We start from the raw sequence: 18,136 nt of genomic DNA on the forward strand, positions 1-18,136 counted from the left end.
AATTTCATCCAAAGAGGCTTCAGCATCGTTCACCTATAGTTTCATTCATTAATATAAATTGCTAAAGGTCAGCATTCTGCAGCCTTGACTTGAACTTGTCCCTATTAATCACATCTATATGTTTCACAACAGCTTTTCCTCAGTTTTCATGCAGCTGCACTTTTATGATGCTCTCACCACAACAAGATAGAGACAGTTCAAAGTCCCATCACCACACACTCGGCCTCTCACATGAGGTGTGGAGGAGGAAAAAAAGGAAAAGTTGCTCTTGAGGTTGTTGTGTTGTTTATGTAATTATTGAACTTCTCAGAGGTGGGTGTCTGGTGGGAAGTGATTAAAACTCAAGTCATCTGAAATTCTCCAAACCAAGACACAGACAGCACGAGATTAACACAAGGTAAGGTCCTATAATATCAACTTGAATTTCAGGGGATTATGTGGAGCTAGTCTGGTGTGACGTTTTAGGGAAATGAAAGTGCCAAACAAAACTTTATTTAAAACCTTGTGCATTGCTTGAGGAAATTAGCTGTAGGTGCTAAAAATCTTTCTTTGACATTAATCAACCCTCAATGCCTACCCGACGCTGCAGCACACCTGCAGGCCGTCGATGAGTAGACCAACATCTTAAAGTCTAAAAAACTGATTAACCAATGTCGGTAATATAAAATACACTCGCAATAAAACACTCTCCTATCGCGATACTTACGACTTTGCCACTGAAAGGCGCACGTGTAGGTCTGATAATGTAAATACACACAAAAAGAAACAGTACACATTCATCTCCTCGTGTGAACGTAGCTAGATGGTTCCACCACATGTGAGGCACAAGTGACTGAGTTACCTGTCATGGCGCTCAAACTGAAGGTCCCTTTGTTGCCAGAAGCTCAAGCTCAACTTCAAAGGCATGAAATGTGTCTGTTTGAAACTGAATCCAGGGGATCCAGAGGACCTGCACGGTTGCTGCAGCTGCACCTCACAGAGAGGAGACAAGCATGCTCGGCTGTGGGAAGTGGGACAACAGTGCCTCTGCATCTGCCTGCTTCACCGCTGTATATTGTTTTAAACAGTGCCAAATGAAAAATAAGTGTGTTTTACTTCGTACATCTAGAGCATAAATGCTTACACATTTAACAGACAATTAATTGAATCAGTCTAATGGCTAAAGAAACAGTTGGGCTACTCAAAAGTCCCTGAGTGATGATGATATGGATGTGTTCAAGTGAGTTATGGAAAATAGAGCACTGATGCGTCATGAACGTTTGAACCACATTCGGGATGAAGAACTTTCAGAGGTAGTGTCAGCATTTTGTTTTATATTTAAACATTAATTCTGAAGGATGCTCTTAATGTCTTTTTTAAGTATTGGAGTTATTTGCAAACTGTTTCCTTTTCACATGTAATTAGTTTGTGGATGCTTGACTTGTTACTGTTGCTGATGTTGCTCTTTATTAAAAATGGATTAGTAAATAAGTAATTCAATTATGTTTGTTTTTACAAGGCTCTGCTTAATATTTTTTCCTACCAAAGGGCTTTTTGAGCCGACTTCCTAAACCTGATACAAGTAAGATGTCTGGCTCAATCAAACTGCCTCTCTGTGATGTAATTATAACTGTTCAAAGCATTCTTTGTTCAGTGACCCCTTTATTTGCTGGGCTGCTTTTTCTTCAGGAGCATATTTGATTTGGTGGCTTAATGTGCTTGAGAAACCATGTTTTCTCAGGAGTGTTAGGAGGGAAAATTTGTTGCTTTTTAAAGTTGTGTGACTGTAATCCCGGCATAATGAGTGTATGCTGACATGGAGGCAGTGTTGCAAAACTGACTTAGTCTCAGCTGGCTGCGGCTGAATGCAGGAATTGATGCAGACATCTTGCACAAGATATATGCAACCTGCTGTGTTGCTGCTCTGTATGTAGTGGTAAACGTAGAAATGTGAATATGTTTGCTGTAGCTTTATTCAACTTGTTGAAGAAAGAAAATAATTGGAGCTAGGTGTTGCTATGACCCTTGACCTTAGTGTGTCTTTGTAGCACTCACATGCTTGTGCTTTTCTTACGTCGGAGGTCCTCTGTGATCATTTTGCCTCTCTTTATACGCTTGTTGCTGTTATTAGCTGACTTGAATTCCTTGGCTTTTCTGTCCCCTAAGAAACAAGTAATGTTGCTGTTTTGAGACCGTCTCTTATCATGAGAAACAAGAAGCAATGGTAGAGATCATGAGGAGGGTAAGCAGGATACAATAGAAAGGAATGAAAAAAAAATCTGATAATTAAAACTGTGATGTCGGGGAAATGAACCTCAAAATCTGGTGTGATGGGACAACTGCTTTTTTTAACCTCTATGTGCTTCTAGACTGTGAGGATTTAATATGCAACAGAGATTTGTTATGAGTCAAGAGTTAGCCATCGCTGACGACAAGATGAAATACGATAAGATAAGGTGCACCTTAATTGTTCCTCAGGGAGGAAATTCCAGCTCCAACCTGGTGTGATGAGATGTGCCAATTCACACTGAAATATAAGACATATAAACAATCTAATATAATTTTCTTTAGGTCTTATTATGGATCAACCAGTAAATTCTTTCTACCGAATGAATGAATGAATCGGTCTATAAAAAATGGTAAATAGTAAAAAATGCCCCTTTTTTCTGACCAAAACCCACACACAAAATTTACAGTGGTATAAAATAGAAAAAAAGCAGAAGATGTTAACACTTGGAAAGCAAGAACCAGTGAATTAATGTAAATTATGTGGCACTTTTGCTTGATACACAACTTAAATGCTGAAAATTGTTAGTGATTAATTACTGTTGCTCAGCTAATAAAGTAATCAACCAATTATTTTGGCAATAATGTTTTTAACAGGAAAATGAGAGGAACTTAAGTGGTCTGTAACAAATTGAGTTTATCCATTAACAACGCAATAGATTTTGCTTTGGTGCTTTTTCATTTTGATTGAAAAAGTTGTGATAATTGAAGTGGTAAGTTGAATTTATTCTCTTAAGGAATGTTTGGCTATTATAAATTCTACTCTCCAATGTATATCCACACAATGGAGAGAGGTCCATTTTTATTGTTGGATATTATTTGCATATGATGAGCTAATAAAAGACACCACTGGAATGAAAAAGAAAGATCTAGAGGAGCTTTGGTTGAATTCCCCTCCTCTGGGCAGTGTGACTGCACATATTGTTAAATCCATTTCATTCTCACATATCGTGTGCTAAGTTTAAAACAGATTTTCCCCTTTTCTCACTATATTTGTACAATCTTAATTAGTAGTTTACATGTTTAAATAACCCAGTAACAGGTTACCTGGTTTTTAAAACTACTTCCACACGAATATGCCCTTGAAAACATTTATCTTAATTTATCTGCTGAAGACAAGGTACTGGGTTGAATGAACCCGTCCTTGATCCTTATCAAGCTGAAGGTGAAGAGGCAGTGAGGTGAGCTGTGGTCTGAGTGTTGTACTGAAACTATGTTTATTTGGTTCCATGTTGTTGTCCTGGAGATTTACCTGGATTTAGTTTTGGTAACCTTTCAGAAATGTACCTGAACCATGACAGAAGGAAACAATGTGAGAATTTCCCTGTTATCAATGTGGAACTCCGCTCTGATAGGAAAGACTCATCCCTCCCAGCTACCCACACAGTCCTGGCCACAGTTTTATAACTCTGCACACCTGACTCCTTCAGTCCACAGGTCCAATAACACAGCTGCAAAAAGTAGATGTAATCCCAGTAAGCCGCAGGTGGCCTTGTAGATTGGCTGCCCAGATCTCCACATTTTTCCCTCCTTTCACACACTGCCCCCCCTCTCACTCTCTTCCCCAGGCTCCCCTTGTGGTGGCAACCCTCAGCTGAAATAGGGCCTTTGCAGGGTGGAGGCAACACACTGCAGCCAGGACCTGTCACATTACTCTCAGCTCCACAGTGGGACCAGGGCACCTGAGTACAGCTTGTGAGGGAGGGTAACAGAGTGCCAGTGAGAGCAGACCAAATACACGGAAACAAGGACACCTCTGCAGCAGAGTCCGACTTGGGACTTGGGAGACACTTTTGCCCCTTGAGTCGAAGGGGATTGCAGCCGTATCGCTACCGATTGTGGTTAAAAGTTCTTCAGCTCCTTTGTAAGACTTTGGATCTGTTTGGAAAAAGAGAACAATGGATAAGGATGCTCTACTGGACTACGAGTACCCAGACCTGGATCCCGTGCCATCCAAAATTGAAGTCGAGTAAGTACATGCTCACATTTCTAAGGACTAAACTTTAGTTCTTTTAGACCTGAATGCCATCTGCTTAGTTTTATGTGCTTTTATTGTCTGTTTGTTGTATTTTTGTTGTATTGTATGTTATTCATAAGATGAATTGGTCCATGCTTAAATGTGCGTTAGTAGTTAATCCAACTTTTGTAAGTCTGAACAGTTCTGCAGTGAGATACAGCTATCATTGAGATATCAAGTGACACTTGGCACACTTCACCAGAGCCAGTGTCAGTGTGTGATCTTGTTCCCATTCATATTATTTGTAATATTATAATAGAGACTGTATCATTTTCATGTTTTGAGAATGTAGGTTGTTATAGAAACTGGTAAGTTTTGCCCACAGAACTTATTAGAAAAAAAGTATAAACAAAACTTGGGTGCATTAAACCCCAAATGACTCATTGTTTGAACATTTTACTGTTCTTTTGTTTTTCCAAACACAGACAATGAAGATGTAGCACATGAAACCATGCAACTTTGGACATAAGATCCCAAACTCTGAATACTGACACTCATTCTTTACTCCTGACCAATCCCACAATGCAACAGGGTGTATGCAATTATTTCCAGTCAGTTCTTTTGGGATGATTTGTTACGTCTGAGTTGCTTTTGTTTTTGGAAAAAAAAAAAAATCCACCATGTTTCCATTGGTACAGAATGACGAACAGTAAAACTGTTGAGTACTGGCCTCAGAAATAGATGGAACAAGTGTCGTTTATCACCAGCCGCCATGTTTAGCTAATAAACCGTCTGGATGTCGTGTAAATGAAGACATTGTGGCGAGTTGTGGTCTGAAAAGCTTTTGTGTGGCCACTACTGTAGCTCACTAAGCTAAGCTATCTTAGGTACAATTCCTCTGCCTTTGTAAACACTCAAATGTCCTGTTGGTCTCTGGAAATGTGAATCTTAACATTGGCTGAAATTTACAAACGGTCTGGTGCGGTGCCGGAGTCTGTGCTGTGAGTGCCAAGTTACAATATCCACACATTGTTTGGACAGGTAAGAGACTGTTGTGAAAAATGTCAAAACATCCAGTCTGGAAGCTGCCATCAACGTGCTTGCAGTCAAATATATGAAGTAATTTTAAAGTCCCCCAACTTCTTTCATGTATGATGCCTTCCCTGTTTGTCAAGAGTTGTAATTACTACCCCATGACCAGGCATTCCTGCTTCTCTAGTGTACAGGAACGTGAACATAGGCATTTGTTGTTTTCCTGTGTCACGCTGATACCAATCCGTTTAAATGCAAATCTCTGCTGCAGGATTTCAGCTACAAAGTTTCCACCCACAAATGGTCCTGACAGTGACGTGTGAAAGGTTTAGGGAGGTATACTTTAGGTCAGCTCAGTGACTCAAAGCCTTGAGTTTTAAGAACTGGATTTATTGTTTTGCTCTCTCTTCCTTTTTTTAGAATAATCCCTCCATGTGACCCCACTGCCGATGACAGGCTCTACCATATATGCATCACTGCGATATCTGTAAGTCCACTTTCCCATTGGATTAAAATAACATAACATATCACACCCTATCCTGCGATCCCTTGTCATTCAGTCATTGGGTATATGATATCAAACAAAGCGTTTGTGCTGCATTGAGAGATCATGGTTTTTGAGATATCAGGTCAGCCCTGTTTAGTTATCTTCACCCAGGAAGTTACTCTATGTTTTCAGCTCCATTTGTTTGTCTGATAGTTAGGAGATTATCTCAAAACGCATGGAACAGGTTTGAATGAAATTTGGTGGAACATGTCCAAGGAACAAATGGTTCTGGACAAATGTTTTTTTTTTTATTGATGCAGACCCAGGTGTGGATCCAGGGCTCAGGAAGGATCAGAGAAAGCATTCACATCACAATATCAAACATTTCTTGCTGGTCTTGAATATAAAAAAAACAGTCACTTGCAGCCCAAAAGGAACAATGAATGTCTTTTTTGATGGAGGTCCTGACCCCACAATGATGACTTAATATATCAAATTAAGACTGGTGCAAGTGATTTCTAGTTACATCACACAAACCGATTAATACAAATACAAATTGAATGTATAATAATTAAGCCCAGAAGATTTACCAGTTTGGTCCTCAGGCCTAAGTCTAATAATTGCACATAATATTTTGTGTGTGGATTTCTCCTCCTCTCATGTTTACATAATGATGTTACTTGGTATTCACTGATTCTCCTTGTGATGTCTGTTTAAAGAAGAACTTAAAAGTTGATCGTCACTGGCCCAATTTAGAGCAAGGAATTCTTCCCAGCCTTGTCTTTCCTGAATGTGTCACGGGTCATGACAGGTCGTTGAACTCTCACCGGTCGGTGATCCTGAGTGATGACACTTGATTCAGACCACATCCACGGGGTGCACTAATGAGACGCTGAGGTTCGGCCTTTTGTGGCATCAGCTCCCCTCACGATTAGACAGAAACAGGGTGATGCCTGAGCCCTGGGCAGTCCACAGCTGCATACTGCTGTGCAGGTCATGCTAACTGATGTATTTCCTCCTCTAGCTTGTTGTAATGCTGATCCTAGCGATCTTAGCCAGACGCACGAAGGTGGGCAACAGACAGAAAGGACTCCCAGGTTTACTCAGGTGAGACTCTTTTCTGTGTAATAAACACCATGGTTAAATGTGCAATGAAATAGCTGCCCACTACTGCTGGATGATATTGGTACCTTTTGCCTCTAGATTGAATTACTATTGATCATTTTTCAAAGATTTATAAATTGAATTCCAGTCTTCCAGGCAGTTATCGGCTTCCATTCATTTTAGTATTGTTTGAAGATCAACATGCAAACACTTCAGCTAAGATAGGAAAATCTGTAACAGTGAACATTTACCATGAGAGATGCATATTGCAGGTGGCATTGTGATTACAAGCTCAGTTTTTGAGAGCATTAGGACACGTGGATTTTTGAAAAAGTCTGAATTTGGAAGTTTGTCACCTCACCCACAAAAGGTTTTTAAAGAAGAGCCCATTTATAACTCAATTATAATACAACAAATCTTATCGGCACTAACTTTGACTGGCTGATGAACCGTTGAGTAATTAACCTCAAAACCTTCTTGAATGGACATGCCCAATGGCCAGCAGATAACACTGGTCATACTGCGTAACTTGTAGGTGTGAGTGTGTTGTTTCTGGAGCTGGGCGCCAATGAAAAAGGATTTTCATGCTCAGTGAAACTTCTGTGGATTAATAGAGTTTGAAAACTGTGATGGATTTTCTTGCCTCAAGCAAAGTGCAATACTCAAAGTTGAGTTTCATATCACACTGACATGAATGGGAGCCAAGGGCAGCCTGGGAGGTAGAAAATCACAGTGAAATTGTCTTATACACTTATAACACTTATGTGGTCCTTTGAAGTGTGATCATTTCTGGTCAATAACTGTTTCATCCAAATGTGAGGCTGCTAACATGTGGACTCTAAATACCTGCTCCTTGATTTCACAGTCCAGTCAACTTCCTGGACCATACACAGCACAAGGGCCTGGCAGTGGCTGTGTTTGGAGTGCTCTTGTGCAAACTATGGGGCCTGGTCATATCGCCAAACCCCCTCCCCTTCACAACAGATTCTGAGAACAAACGTGAGGAGGTCATCTTGGTTCTTCCTGATCCAACATCAGTCTATTCAGTGTTTTCGCTTTCACATTGTAAATCTTCTATAGCTGCTCTTCATCATGATTTTCCTTAAAGTTGGATTTTGGATTTTATCTTAGCAATTAAAATTTCCCTCTTTTGAATAAGTGGACAAGAGAAAGTATCTGTTAGGAGATCAGACAGAGTCAGATGGATAGATATAGCTCTGTAAACAATATTTTTGTTAAATATCTGTATTATGTAATTGGATTATTTCTTTCTGTGTGTCTGTTATTTTCGACTCAGGAGTTTGATGGTAAGCTTCACAAGAAGCTTTTTTTTTTCTTAAATGAAATTACATAAGAATTGACTGTAAGGAGTCAGTCGCCTGCTACTTTACACAATCCCCGAACAGGACAAGCTTCAGAGTAGGAAATATAGTTGTTGTTCAGCATTGTGTGATCTTAAATCACACATAGTTTCCATAGATTTTCTCCAAAAACTGTGCTGAAGTGAAGCAGAATTAGTTGTCAGAGTTATAGCCTCATGTCTCATGTCACATGCTCACAGCTTTCACACACTTGTTTGTATTTGCAGAGAACTGGGTGATTCTGGGAGTATTCTACTACCCCGCGCTATACTACCCTCTCCTGGCATGTGGCACCTTACATAATAAAGTTGGCTATGTGCTTGGCAGCCTCTTGTCATGGACACACTTTGGTGTTCTGGTATGGCAGAAGATTGACTGTCCCAAAACACCTCTGGTAAGCAAATAAAATGATTCCAATTTATTTATAACTAATAGATTGGTGTGGAATCTGGTGTCTAAGGATTGTTGTGTGTGCCATCTGTCTGAGTTTTAAGGATTATTTCAAAGACAAAGCTGAATTGTTTTGGGTCTGGAAACCCATTGATTACCGAACAAAGCTGGACTGTTGCATATGTAAGAGATGATGTGATTTGAAAAGATGGACACATGGTTGGGGATTTAAACCTTTCCCAGTCCCAGATTTTGTGCTACATTCCTGTTGTTTGGGTTTTCTGTGCGATGAATGTCTGCAACTCACAACCATTAGTTCCACTGTCTGTTGGTCTTAATCAAGAAGCTTTTTCATGGTTAATCAGTTTAGTGTGTGTCAGTATAAGAGAGACATCCAGTCATTATGGCACATTGTCATGGTTGTCTTTTTTTTTCTTCTTTTTTTTTCAAGTGATGCCTGTCTGTTTATCCCACTATGAGCTGGCATAGATGAAACACTGCAGGGAGCATTTCAGCTGAACTGAACGACAGAATAAATTTTACTGATTAATACTATTTCTTTCTAAACAAACCAAAATACACAAAGCTATTTGTTCCCACTTTTTGTGTCAATACAAGATAGTTTTAAGATGTATTCCTAATGTGTTTTTCCAAAACTCCCAAAACAAGTTGCTTTGATTTTAAAATCTTCTTTTATTCCTTTGTAGATACACAAACACTACTCCCTTTTCTCCAGCTTGCCCCAGATAGCTTGCTTGGCATTCCTTAGTTTCCAGTATCCCCTTCTTCTATTCAAGGGCTTAAAGGGCACAGAAAAGAACAATGCTACAGAGGTAAGTTTTGATTTTCAGCAGTTCCTGCATGTTTGATTCAGGATGGTTGCAAAGTTCTTACAGCACTAATTGTTTGGTCTGCTTACATAACAGACTGGGTAAAAGTGTCAATGTTAATTAGAAGTTTAAGTTCAGGTAAGCCTGAACTATAAAAAAAAAAAAAAAAGAAAAAAAAAAAAGAAAAATCTCACTAAGACGCACATTTCCTCTCAACCTGTGCACGTGAAGAACCTTTATAAGCTGCCTGCTAATCAAGGGGTTTATCATGCTCATACAGTCTGGGCTGAGGGAAAATGTGAAGTCCAGCGCAGCACGCCAGTGGCCTAATCATTTTAAGTAGATTTGACGTAATTGGTTTATGTTATGTTCTTGATCAGATTATGAAAAGGTTGCCTTGTTTTTTCACCGAGGAGACACAATGCTGTGTTTATTTGATGCTAATCTCAGCATGGGTGTGACAAAGCCGGGGTGAAGCCATTGCCTGACCCCCCCCCCCACCCCCCCCCCCCCCCCCCCCCCCCCCCCCCCCCCCCCTTATTGTAAGGCTTAGCTTGTGAGCAATGCTTTTTCCACATGTTGATGATTACAAAATAAAGTGTAAATTTAAACTACCTAATACCACTTACTCCCAGAGGATTTCAGGAATATGGACTGAAACATTGGTGACCCCAAAAATCACATCAGTTAGTTCAGCGTTGCCACACTATCCCGGCTTGTTTACTATTTTATTGTCATGTGGTTCCTCATATGGTTGCTGTTCTTTTAGGATCTAAGCAGCAGCTACTATAAAGACTATGTCAATGAAATGCTCAAGAAGAAGAAGCCCAGCAAAATCAGGTGAGAACTGCAGCCTGTTATCAGTAACCCTAACCCTGTTACATAGCTATGTTTTTCTTTTGACATCTCTTCAGTTGAGAATTTGTGCAGCTCTGAGTTGGTGTGTTTCCATCATGTACTGATTTCCCTATTGAGTTTATGAGTTATAGTCGAGAACAGACTTCAATGGGGAAACAGCTGGTGGGAAATGTTTAGGCCTACTGTCCTGACCTGGACAGATTGAATAGTGGATGTCAATGTGGGGTGACCATCTTTTCTTGGGAAACAATTAGGACAAGAGTGTTCTAGGAAAAAAGGGGTCAGTTCAGGCCATATTTGTTGTTGTTTTGTTCTTGTATCTCTGCCAAATGGTGCTGTCGAGTGTATAACAAAAGACAGATGATCTCTGTATCAGAATGGGATGTCACTTTGCAAAGATACTGAGTGTTGTTTTACTGTATCTTCCATGTGCACATTAAAAAGAGATTAATGTAGCATTTCACATGATTCACCTCTGGTCAGACTAGTGCGGACTAGAGAGACCAATACATGATGAACTGATGAAGCCGCTTGGATAAGAGGCGAAACGTCTTCCACAGACAAATACAAGTCCAGTTGCCTTCGATTTAATTTGAAAGAGAGATAACTATGACCTGGACGAATGAGAACATTCACAGACAGATTCACCTCTGGGTTTAGAACTATTTCTTTACCAAGTTTTGGAGAGGCTTCTTCCTTTACATTTTTACATTTTAAAGAATGTTCTTGTCGGTATTTTAAGCTTTTATTAGACACAGTTAGAGAGATGACAGGAAATGAGGGACTCACACCAGGGACATTCACAGTCAGGGTCTTGACCCCTTAACTATGTGGCGCCCCGGGATGTTTTAGTTTTTAGCTTACAGGAAGAGGCTGTTTGCAAAATCACATCTGTGAGTGTAAGAGTTTCCCAGCCTGGAATATATCTACTAACTAAATACAGGACTGTCCCATGTGGTGGTGTAAAAAAACATCCACTTTCCTTTGTCTCTTTATTCCATATGAAAAGAAAATTTTTAACTGAGGTCAATGATGTGCAAAGAATATCTATTACAATGAAGTGGCAGGGAGACTAGCTAGAGGAAACAGGTTGCTGCTCTTCCTGTTGTTGTGTCCTAGACACTAAATCCTGATTAAGGAGAATCCACTCACTGGGGCAATTTTTCTACAATGATCAGCATCTGGAGTATTTTTGCAAAGTAATCATATCTGGTGGTTAAATGATTGTAAATCTTTCCTTGTACATTCGATGCAAATGACTAACACAGAGTCACACAGAGCTTGTTATCATGGTGAATTAGCACCAGGAAATAATGCATTTCCTCTCTCTTTTGAAGTGCATGTTTGACTCATAGAAAGACCTTTTCTCTAACTTGATGTATGCAAAGATGGTGGCAAAAAAATGGCTCATTCATTCACAAATCTTTCCTACTCACTTGTGTGAATGTGTGCGAAGCCTTTAAATATGTAACTCTGTTTACCTTTTCACCTCAGCACATCGAGCACAGAGACGCCCAGGCTCCCTCAAAGAATAATTGATACTGTGAAGTCGTACATTTATACACCGGAGGAAGGTAAATATGTGAACTTGGTTTCTTTCATTCCTTAACGTGTTATCTCCTGTTAAAGTTTAATAACAAATTTTATTTTTTGTTTTTTTAAACAGCTTTCCGTTTTCCACTGAAGTTGGCTATATCTTGTGTAGTGTCATTCATAACGCTGTATCAGGTAAATACCGTATCTACTATTAGACTTCATGATCTTTGATTTACATAGATCTATTATAGATCTAGATCTATTATTACATTAACTGTCAAAATTCTGATTCAGGGCAGCACTCCACTCATGCACTGCACAGGTATATTATGTTAACTATAACATAGTACATAAGGTCAAAGTGATAATCGCACTGAATTAACCCCCTGACCTTGGCCCGATAACTCCATACTCTGAATATCATCAGATTATATTTTATGCTCCTAGGCTCAGAGTTTCTCCAGTAATGAGTAAATAATGTCCTTTTTTTCTTTTCTTTTTTTTTGTAGGTGGGTCTCCTACTGATCTCAGCAGTGGTGCCTCCCCTCCAGACCGCCCGTGCAGGAGTCGATGAGGACGTTGCCAACCTTTTAGCTGGCTTCAAGATTATGCTGTCTCCAGACAAACATGAAGTGGTCAGAATCGTGGTTTATTACATGTGGTGTGTAGAAGGTGAGTGAAACCATTAAAGCAAAAGCAGCCATTTAGTGATTGGAGAGACTCTGAATACAGTTTAATCACATCAGACCCTTCTTTTCATATACCACAGTGATATTAACATATTTTCATGAACCACCCAATACAAGCTGCAGTTACTGTACTCTGCATTGCTTGCTGCAAAAAAAAAAAAAATATATATATATATATATATAACATGCGAATTGTCAATGAATGACATCCTCATACAGTGAACAACCTGAAGGTCATGTGCTATGTTTTTCTTGCAGTGTGCTTTGTCTCAGCGATGACCCTATCTGGCTTGGTCAACCTGGCTTTGCTCATGCGGTCTATGGTTCTGCATCGGTGAGTTTAAGAACAAAACAGTGTTGTGGCTCTCTTTATCTATCATGTTTATTCTATTCTCTTCCCAAAGTTTCCAAGAATCATGAATGTGCTTTGCATTCTGGTTCCTTCATTATAATGTAATGGGTCACACTGGAGTTATTATAACATAATGGAGTTCTAATCATCCAGACAGACAGAGTAGCATTCACTCTGCGTTAACTGCTGCTGGAATTGAAAATGGCTATTAAGATAAGACATGAAATGCTCTGCTATTACCATAAATTACGTTGTATTAAAAGAAACGTTTTCCAAGTCGAGTATTGAATTGCATTTCAGCCCCTATCCCCTGCTAAATTACCTCTTCAATTTGCTATATAATTTGTACATTTAACAATAAAGTGATTTATGTATTGCATAGTCCTGCGTTTTCTTGATTGTGTTTTTCTTGCTGTAGGTCAAACTTAAAGGGGCTGTACAGAGGAGACATCTATAATGTTTACAACTGCCAGAGAAGTATCAGGGCTTCCCGGCCAGCACTGGTCTGCTGGATGGGATTCACCAGCTTTACGGCTGCTCACATCTGCATCGGTACAGTCCCTGCACAAACTGAATAGTGAAAGAAAACAGCAAAGATTTTAAAGATTTTTAGGAGATGCTACTAAATGTTTTAAGTTTAGTGTCCTACAGTTGAATACAGTACTGGGGTGCGTATGCACAGTATATCATAGATACTCTAAGGGTAAAACACTAACGGCAGTTCCTCACTTAGGCCAACAGCCATAGTAAGCTTTCATCATTTCCTTTTACATTATTATTTGTAGTAATTCTGTTCACACTACTAAAATGCATCTAAATGCATCTCTCTAGCAACCAAGTGACCAGCTAGAGATGTACCAGGGTTTGTGAGGTTACACAGTGAAAAGAATGATTGTTCGCCCCTCCTCTCAGTGTGACATGAGAGAGAAGTCGGTGTGCCGTGTAGATTTGTTGGATACAGGACAGGGTCTAAGCCATGAGGCCCTGAAGCTCTGATCTTTCCCCTGCAGGCATGATCGTCCAGACCTTGGTATTCTTCCTCTGCCTTCTGATCGCTGTCTTCCTCATCGTCATACCTGTCCTGCACAGACAGAATCTGATTCTCTTTCAGCTCCTGTGGAGCATGTGGTGAGCATCGTTACATCTCTCACTCATTACTTCCTTTTATAACATGGCTGTTGGCGCAACTAAAACCTTCAGTTTTGGTTGATTTTAATGTTCCGACCATGAAAATGCTTCAAAAATTTATCGGACGAACTCAAACGTTTCATGGTCGATGAATAACTGAGGCTACTTTGTATATGTACATGTATGTTCTATAGAAATGACTTTGGCTCTCATGTTTTGAGTGCCTTCTGTCTGGCTTGTATCACCACAGGAGATGTTTGATGGTTGATTTTTGTCCCTTCAGGCCGTTCTGGCTGATGATTGTCTTGGCTGTGTTGATTCAACACATCACCGCCAGGTTTTGCTTCATCAAGAAAACAGCGGGCACTCGAGACCTAGACAACAGGTTTACTATATTTGTTGCTATATATTGTCTGTATTGTGTTCACTTATTTGTGGTTTCTAAGTGTTTTGATTTCCTGATATACGTTCTATCCTATCTCACAGGGGTAATCTGTTCCTGCTGACGTACCTGCTTTTTCCAGTCAATGTTCTGATCGGGGTGCTACTGGCGCTCTGGCGCATGATCATCACGGCCCTGTTCAACATTGTTCACATGGGACGCATGGACATCAGTCTTCTTAACCGCAACGTGGAGGCATTTGACCCAGGTGAGCAAGATATTCTGCTCTCTGTATAGAGCCATATTGTAACTGTCTACCACACTGACCACACCAAGGCATCAGGTCAAGTTCAATGTCATCTGCATAAAAATATTTCTTTATGTAATGAACAGCTTGTAGCGTGGCGGTCTCACCTTCACCAGTTCTAGGTCTATTATATATTTGTTCAAATAAAAACTAGCAGCAGAGCATTGCTAGGGACATGAAAGCCTTACATTACATTGCTCAATTATATTTTACATTTTCCTTTTTCTTTTTAGTCTGACACATGATGTTATTCATTGGTATTAACATCATGCTTTTGCCTTTGTAGATGTCACTGTTTTTTTTTTCACTCTCACTGTGGAGGCTTAAAGAGAGGCAATTTTCTATGAGTAAATGCACTTTTACTGATCCCACTTAGAGGCCAGAAATGCGTATCCTCTCCACTTTACCCCGCTAGCACCTCACTGTAGCTCGTATGATATCTGTATTCTGTGCAGTGCAAGGGACTCTAATTGCGCACCGATTTCTGAGCCGGCTGCAGATTTAAGACATCTGTTGTCAGGAAAAGCAGGTGGTTAAAAAAAAAAGGAAAAAAAGAAGTGTGATTGTATGGCCATTATGTGTGATTGCCTCAAAGCCAACATGGGGTGCAGTCCTATGTGTTTATTGCTTTTGCCCAGTCAGAGTAACCCCCCTCCTCCTCCCTGTGTCTGTCTGCAGCCTACCGCTGCTATGCTCATTATCTGAAGATTGAGGTGAGCCAGTCTCACCCTGTGATGAAGGCCTTCTGCGGGATGTTGCTGCAGTCTGTGGGCCAGGATAGCAATGCTGCACAGAGGTCACGGGATGCTGAAGAGGGTCAGTAACACAAAACTCCGTCCACATCATATTGACATCAGTGGAGGTCTATGGCACAGAGGAATGAGCTATATCAGGCTTTGACTACACAGACAGTACTTGTTAGTGGGATCATTGATGGTTTTTGTGACAATAAGGATGATATTGAATATTGCGAGCCTCATCCTTTAAAGATAAACAGTACATTCCTTTCTATATTAAAGGCATCTTTAATTTCTCCAGAGGGGTTTAAAATTCAGTAGCAGGTCACTGTAACGCAGGATCAGATCATAACACTTTCTTGTGCGCACAGAAGAAATAAGAGCTTGGCAGCTCTGATTTAATATGTCAAGAGCAAATTGAGTCTTGCCCTAGAATAATTTACAGACCTGCTACTGGTCTCAATCAAATCTGTCATAAACTAATCAGCTGTCCTTCTGGCATGCCTACACTCGCGTGAGCCCCTCAGCCTCTGTCACCAAGCGACAGCGTAGTCCTGGAGATTTAACCAATACAAATAAAACCAATATATCATTTATATACAACAATTTACCCAAAATATGAACAGCAACTTCAAAGCCGGCTGCTGCTCTGCAGCGATGGTACTGACTCAAACAGGAGGTGAGTTATAGTCGCCTACACGTTTGGTGACAAGTGAACGTACATCATAGTGAGAAATGCATCAGGCTTCATCTGTTGTTGTGGAATCCAGTTCTGTCTGGCGTATAGTCACAGCTGAGTCCAATTACAAATGCACAGTGGAGATGTTGCCTGTTTGTATCTAGAGAACAATGCATTATCAGGAATAATCTATTGTATTACAAAGATTAGTTCTGGGGTATCTGAATACATATATGAGCTGCGCTAATTGCCTGTTTCATATTCATGTAGCCCAAGGGGCTTAAGCTTTCAGTGTGTTAATAGCAAGCCCAATATGCTCGTACCATGCTTAGAGGATTAGAATATGATTGCTTTCTATTATTACTCTTTCTGTAGTATCTAGCTGGTCCCGGGTGGCCTTCGACAGTCTTTTCCCATTCCAGTTAAGATTTTAAAAAAATCCTCAGAATACATCTTGTGTATATATGACATACCTTTGGTGCTATAATGATGTCTGACTGTCCGCAGGGATCCAGCTAGTCCAGCAGGAGAAGAAACAGCACAAAGTGTCCAGTGCCAAGAGGGCCCGCGGGCACTGGCAGCTCCTGTACACCCTGGTCAACAACCCCTCCCTGGTGGGCACCAGGAAGCACTTCCAGCGTCAGACTGCAGAGAGCTTTCTAAACGGAAGCCTGAACCGCAGCACCAAGGAGGGGAGCAAAAAGGAGGCAGCAACCAAGGAGGCAGAAGCCACTGCCAGAAATTGAACACGAATGTGACCCTGATTAAGGATTTTATTCAAAGTGTCTCTTGGTTTTTGGGCAAATTCTGCAGTCACATTATTTGTCAATCCCTACTGTATATGTGTCTGCATTTGTTGAAATAAGTGCACTTATAGCTCAGTGTCTCGTGTAGAGATATTCAGGAAGCCCTTTTCTGTCTGTCTGGAGATTGTGTGTTTACTTTGTGCTCTTCATGTTCCTCTGGTTGTTTCAAGTGTGAGAGCCACAGTCTCCAGTCAGATGGGAAAGCTTGTGTGGCACTGCTCTCCCAACTAAACACACTCACTACACGTCATTTTCAACACGTTTATGTGCTTATTTTGGGAAAGCACTCGTGTTATTTTTCAACCGGCAGGTTAATCACATGTGTTTTCCAATATGTTGTTATTATCTTCTAGTGCAAATAATGCAGAATGGTAGTTGCCCAAACTAAACACATGGATGTGCAAAACACTGGAGCATCCTTTTTAAAGAGGGTATTTATATTTAGAACTTTTCACTATTTATGACTTTACAGAATGAATTGTTTTCATAGACTGGGTAATGCATTTTCTTTTTTCCATTGTACACATTTTGCGTAATTCACAATAACCTGTGGAATAGGAACTACCAGACAAATGAAACTGTTTATATTTCCTGTAGACATTTAAGTCCTAAACCACTTGCTGCTACCAGTGTAAAATCTTATCTGGTTTCTGATATTCACCAACATTACACCGTCTGTCTCTGCATTGACATTTAAAATTACGACTTTTAAGTCAAATTAAAATATAAAATTTCCCTCCTGATTACTGTGAAAATAAAACTGAAGCTAACGTTTATTTTTTTTCTCCCACTCATCACTTATATTAATATGGAATATTTCATTCTAGAGTAGGTAAACTTAGGCTCCAAATGCATAGTGTGATGCTGATGTGAAGTGATGAGCGAAATGAAATGAACTCAACTGGACCGACAGGAAAATTAAGACAAAGGAGGTCTTTTTTTTTCTTTTTTTCTTTATATCGGCGCTTTCATACGCAGCAGTTTACCTTTTGCATTAACACACTAACGCCTCAAAAATCACACTCTATATATCGTTTCCTCTTTTGTTAGAAAATACACAGGAGAGGGAATAAAAAAGCATGACAAATTCAGCTCCTTCAGAATCCATTTCAAACTTATATTGGTTGTATCAAATTATATTAGCGTGATTACTTTTTTTCATTTCAAATGAATTTAGAAAATAATATAGCTACCTGAGCTCTATTTTTTTTCCTGGAGTGTCTCATTCTGTGTCCG

The 18,136-nt window shown here is 40.0% G+C and overlaps 1 protein-coding gene across 1 annotated transcript; it reads left to right on the forward strand.

Annotated features, from left to right (window-relative positions):
* Nucleotides 1–258: 258 nt before the first annotated feature.
* stra6 (stimulated by retinoic acid 6) lies at nucleotides 259–18,098 on the forward strand. The gene is made up of 18 exons (XM_022754280.1): nucleotides 259–397; nucleotides 3,834–4,234; nucleotides 5,675–5,741; nucleotides 6,766–6,848; nucleotides 7,711–7,844; nucleotides 8,434–8,600; nucleotides 9,304–9,429; nucleotides 10,196–10,266; nucleotides 11,779–11,858; nucleotides 11,951–12,012; nucleotides 12,330–12,492; nucleotides 12,768–12,843; nucleotides 13,280–13,413; nucleotides 13,872–13,989; nucleotides 14,273–14,374; nucleotides 14,476–14,639; nucleotides 15,357–15,494; nucleotides 16,602–18,098. Exons 2-18 carry the CDS (start codon nucleotides 4,164–4,166, stop codon nucleotides 16,838–16,840), a joined length of 1,995 nt encoding a protein of 664 aa, XP_022610001.1. The 5' UTR covers nucleotides 259–397; nucleotides 3,834–4,163; the 3' UTR covers nucleotides 16,841–18,098.
* Nucleotides 18,099–18,136: the final 38 nt, after the last annotated feature.

Source organism: Seriola dumerili, unplaced genomic scaffold (genome assembly GCF_002260705.1).
Source record: "Seriola dumerili isolate Sdu_G_001 unplaced genomic scaffold, Sdu_1.0 BDQW01000219.1, whole genome shotgun sequence".
NCBI lineage: Eukaryota > Metazoa > Chordata > Actinopteri > Carangiformes > Carangidae > Seriola > Seriola dumerili.

What these genes read in the sequence shown, in the direction of transcription:
- stra6 (XM_022754280.1), top strand. Translation starts at nt 4,164, where the DNA reads ATGGATAAGGATGCTCTACTGGACTACGAGTACCCAGACCTGGATCCC. An exon ending in AACAGATTCTGAGAACAAAC is followed by an intron (nt 7,845 to 8,433) that starts GTGAGGAGGTCA and finishes TTGTATTTGCAG; the next exon opens with AGAACTGGGTGATTCTGGGA. An exon ending in CGTGGAGGCATTTGACCCAG is followed by an intron (nt 14,640 to 15,356) that starts GTGAGCAAGATA and finishes GTCTGTCTGCAG; the next exon opens with CCTACCGCTGCTATGCTCAT.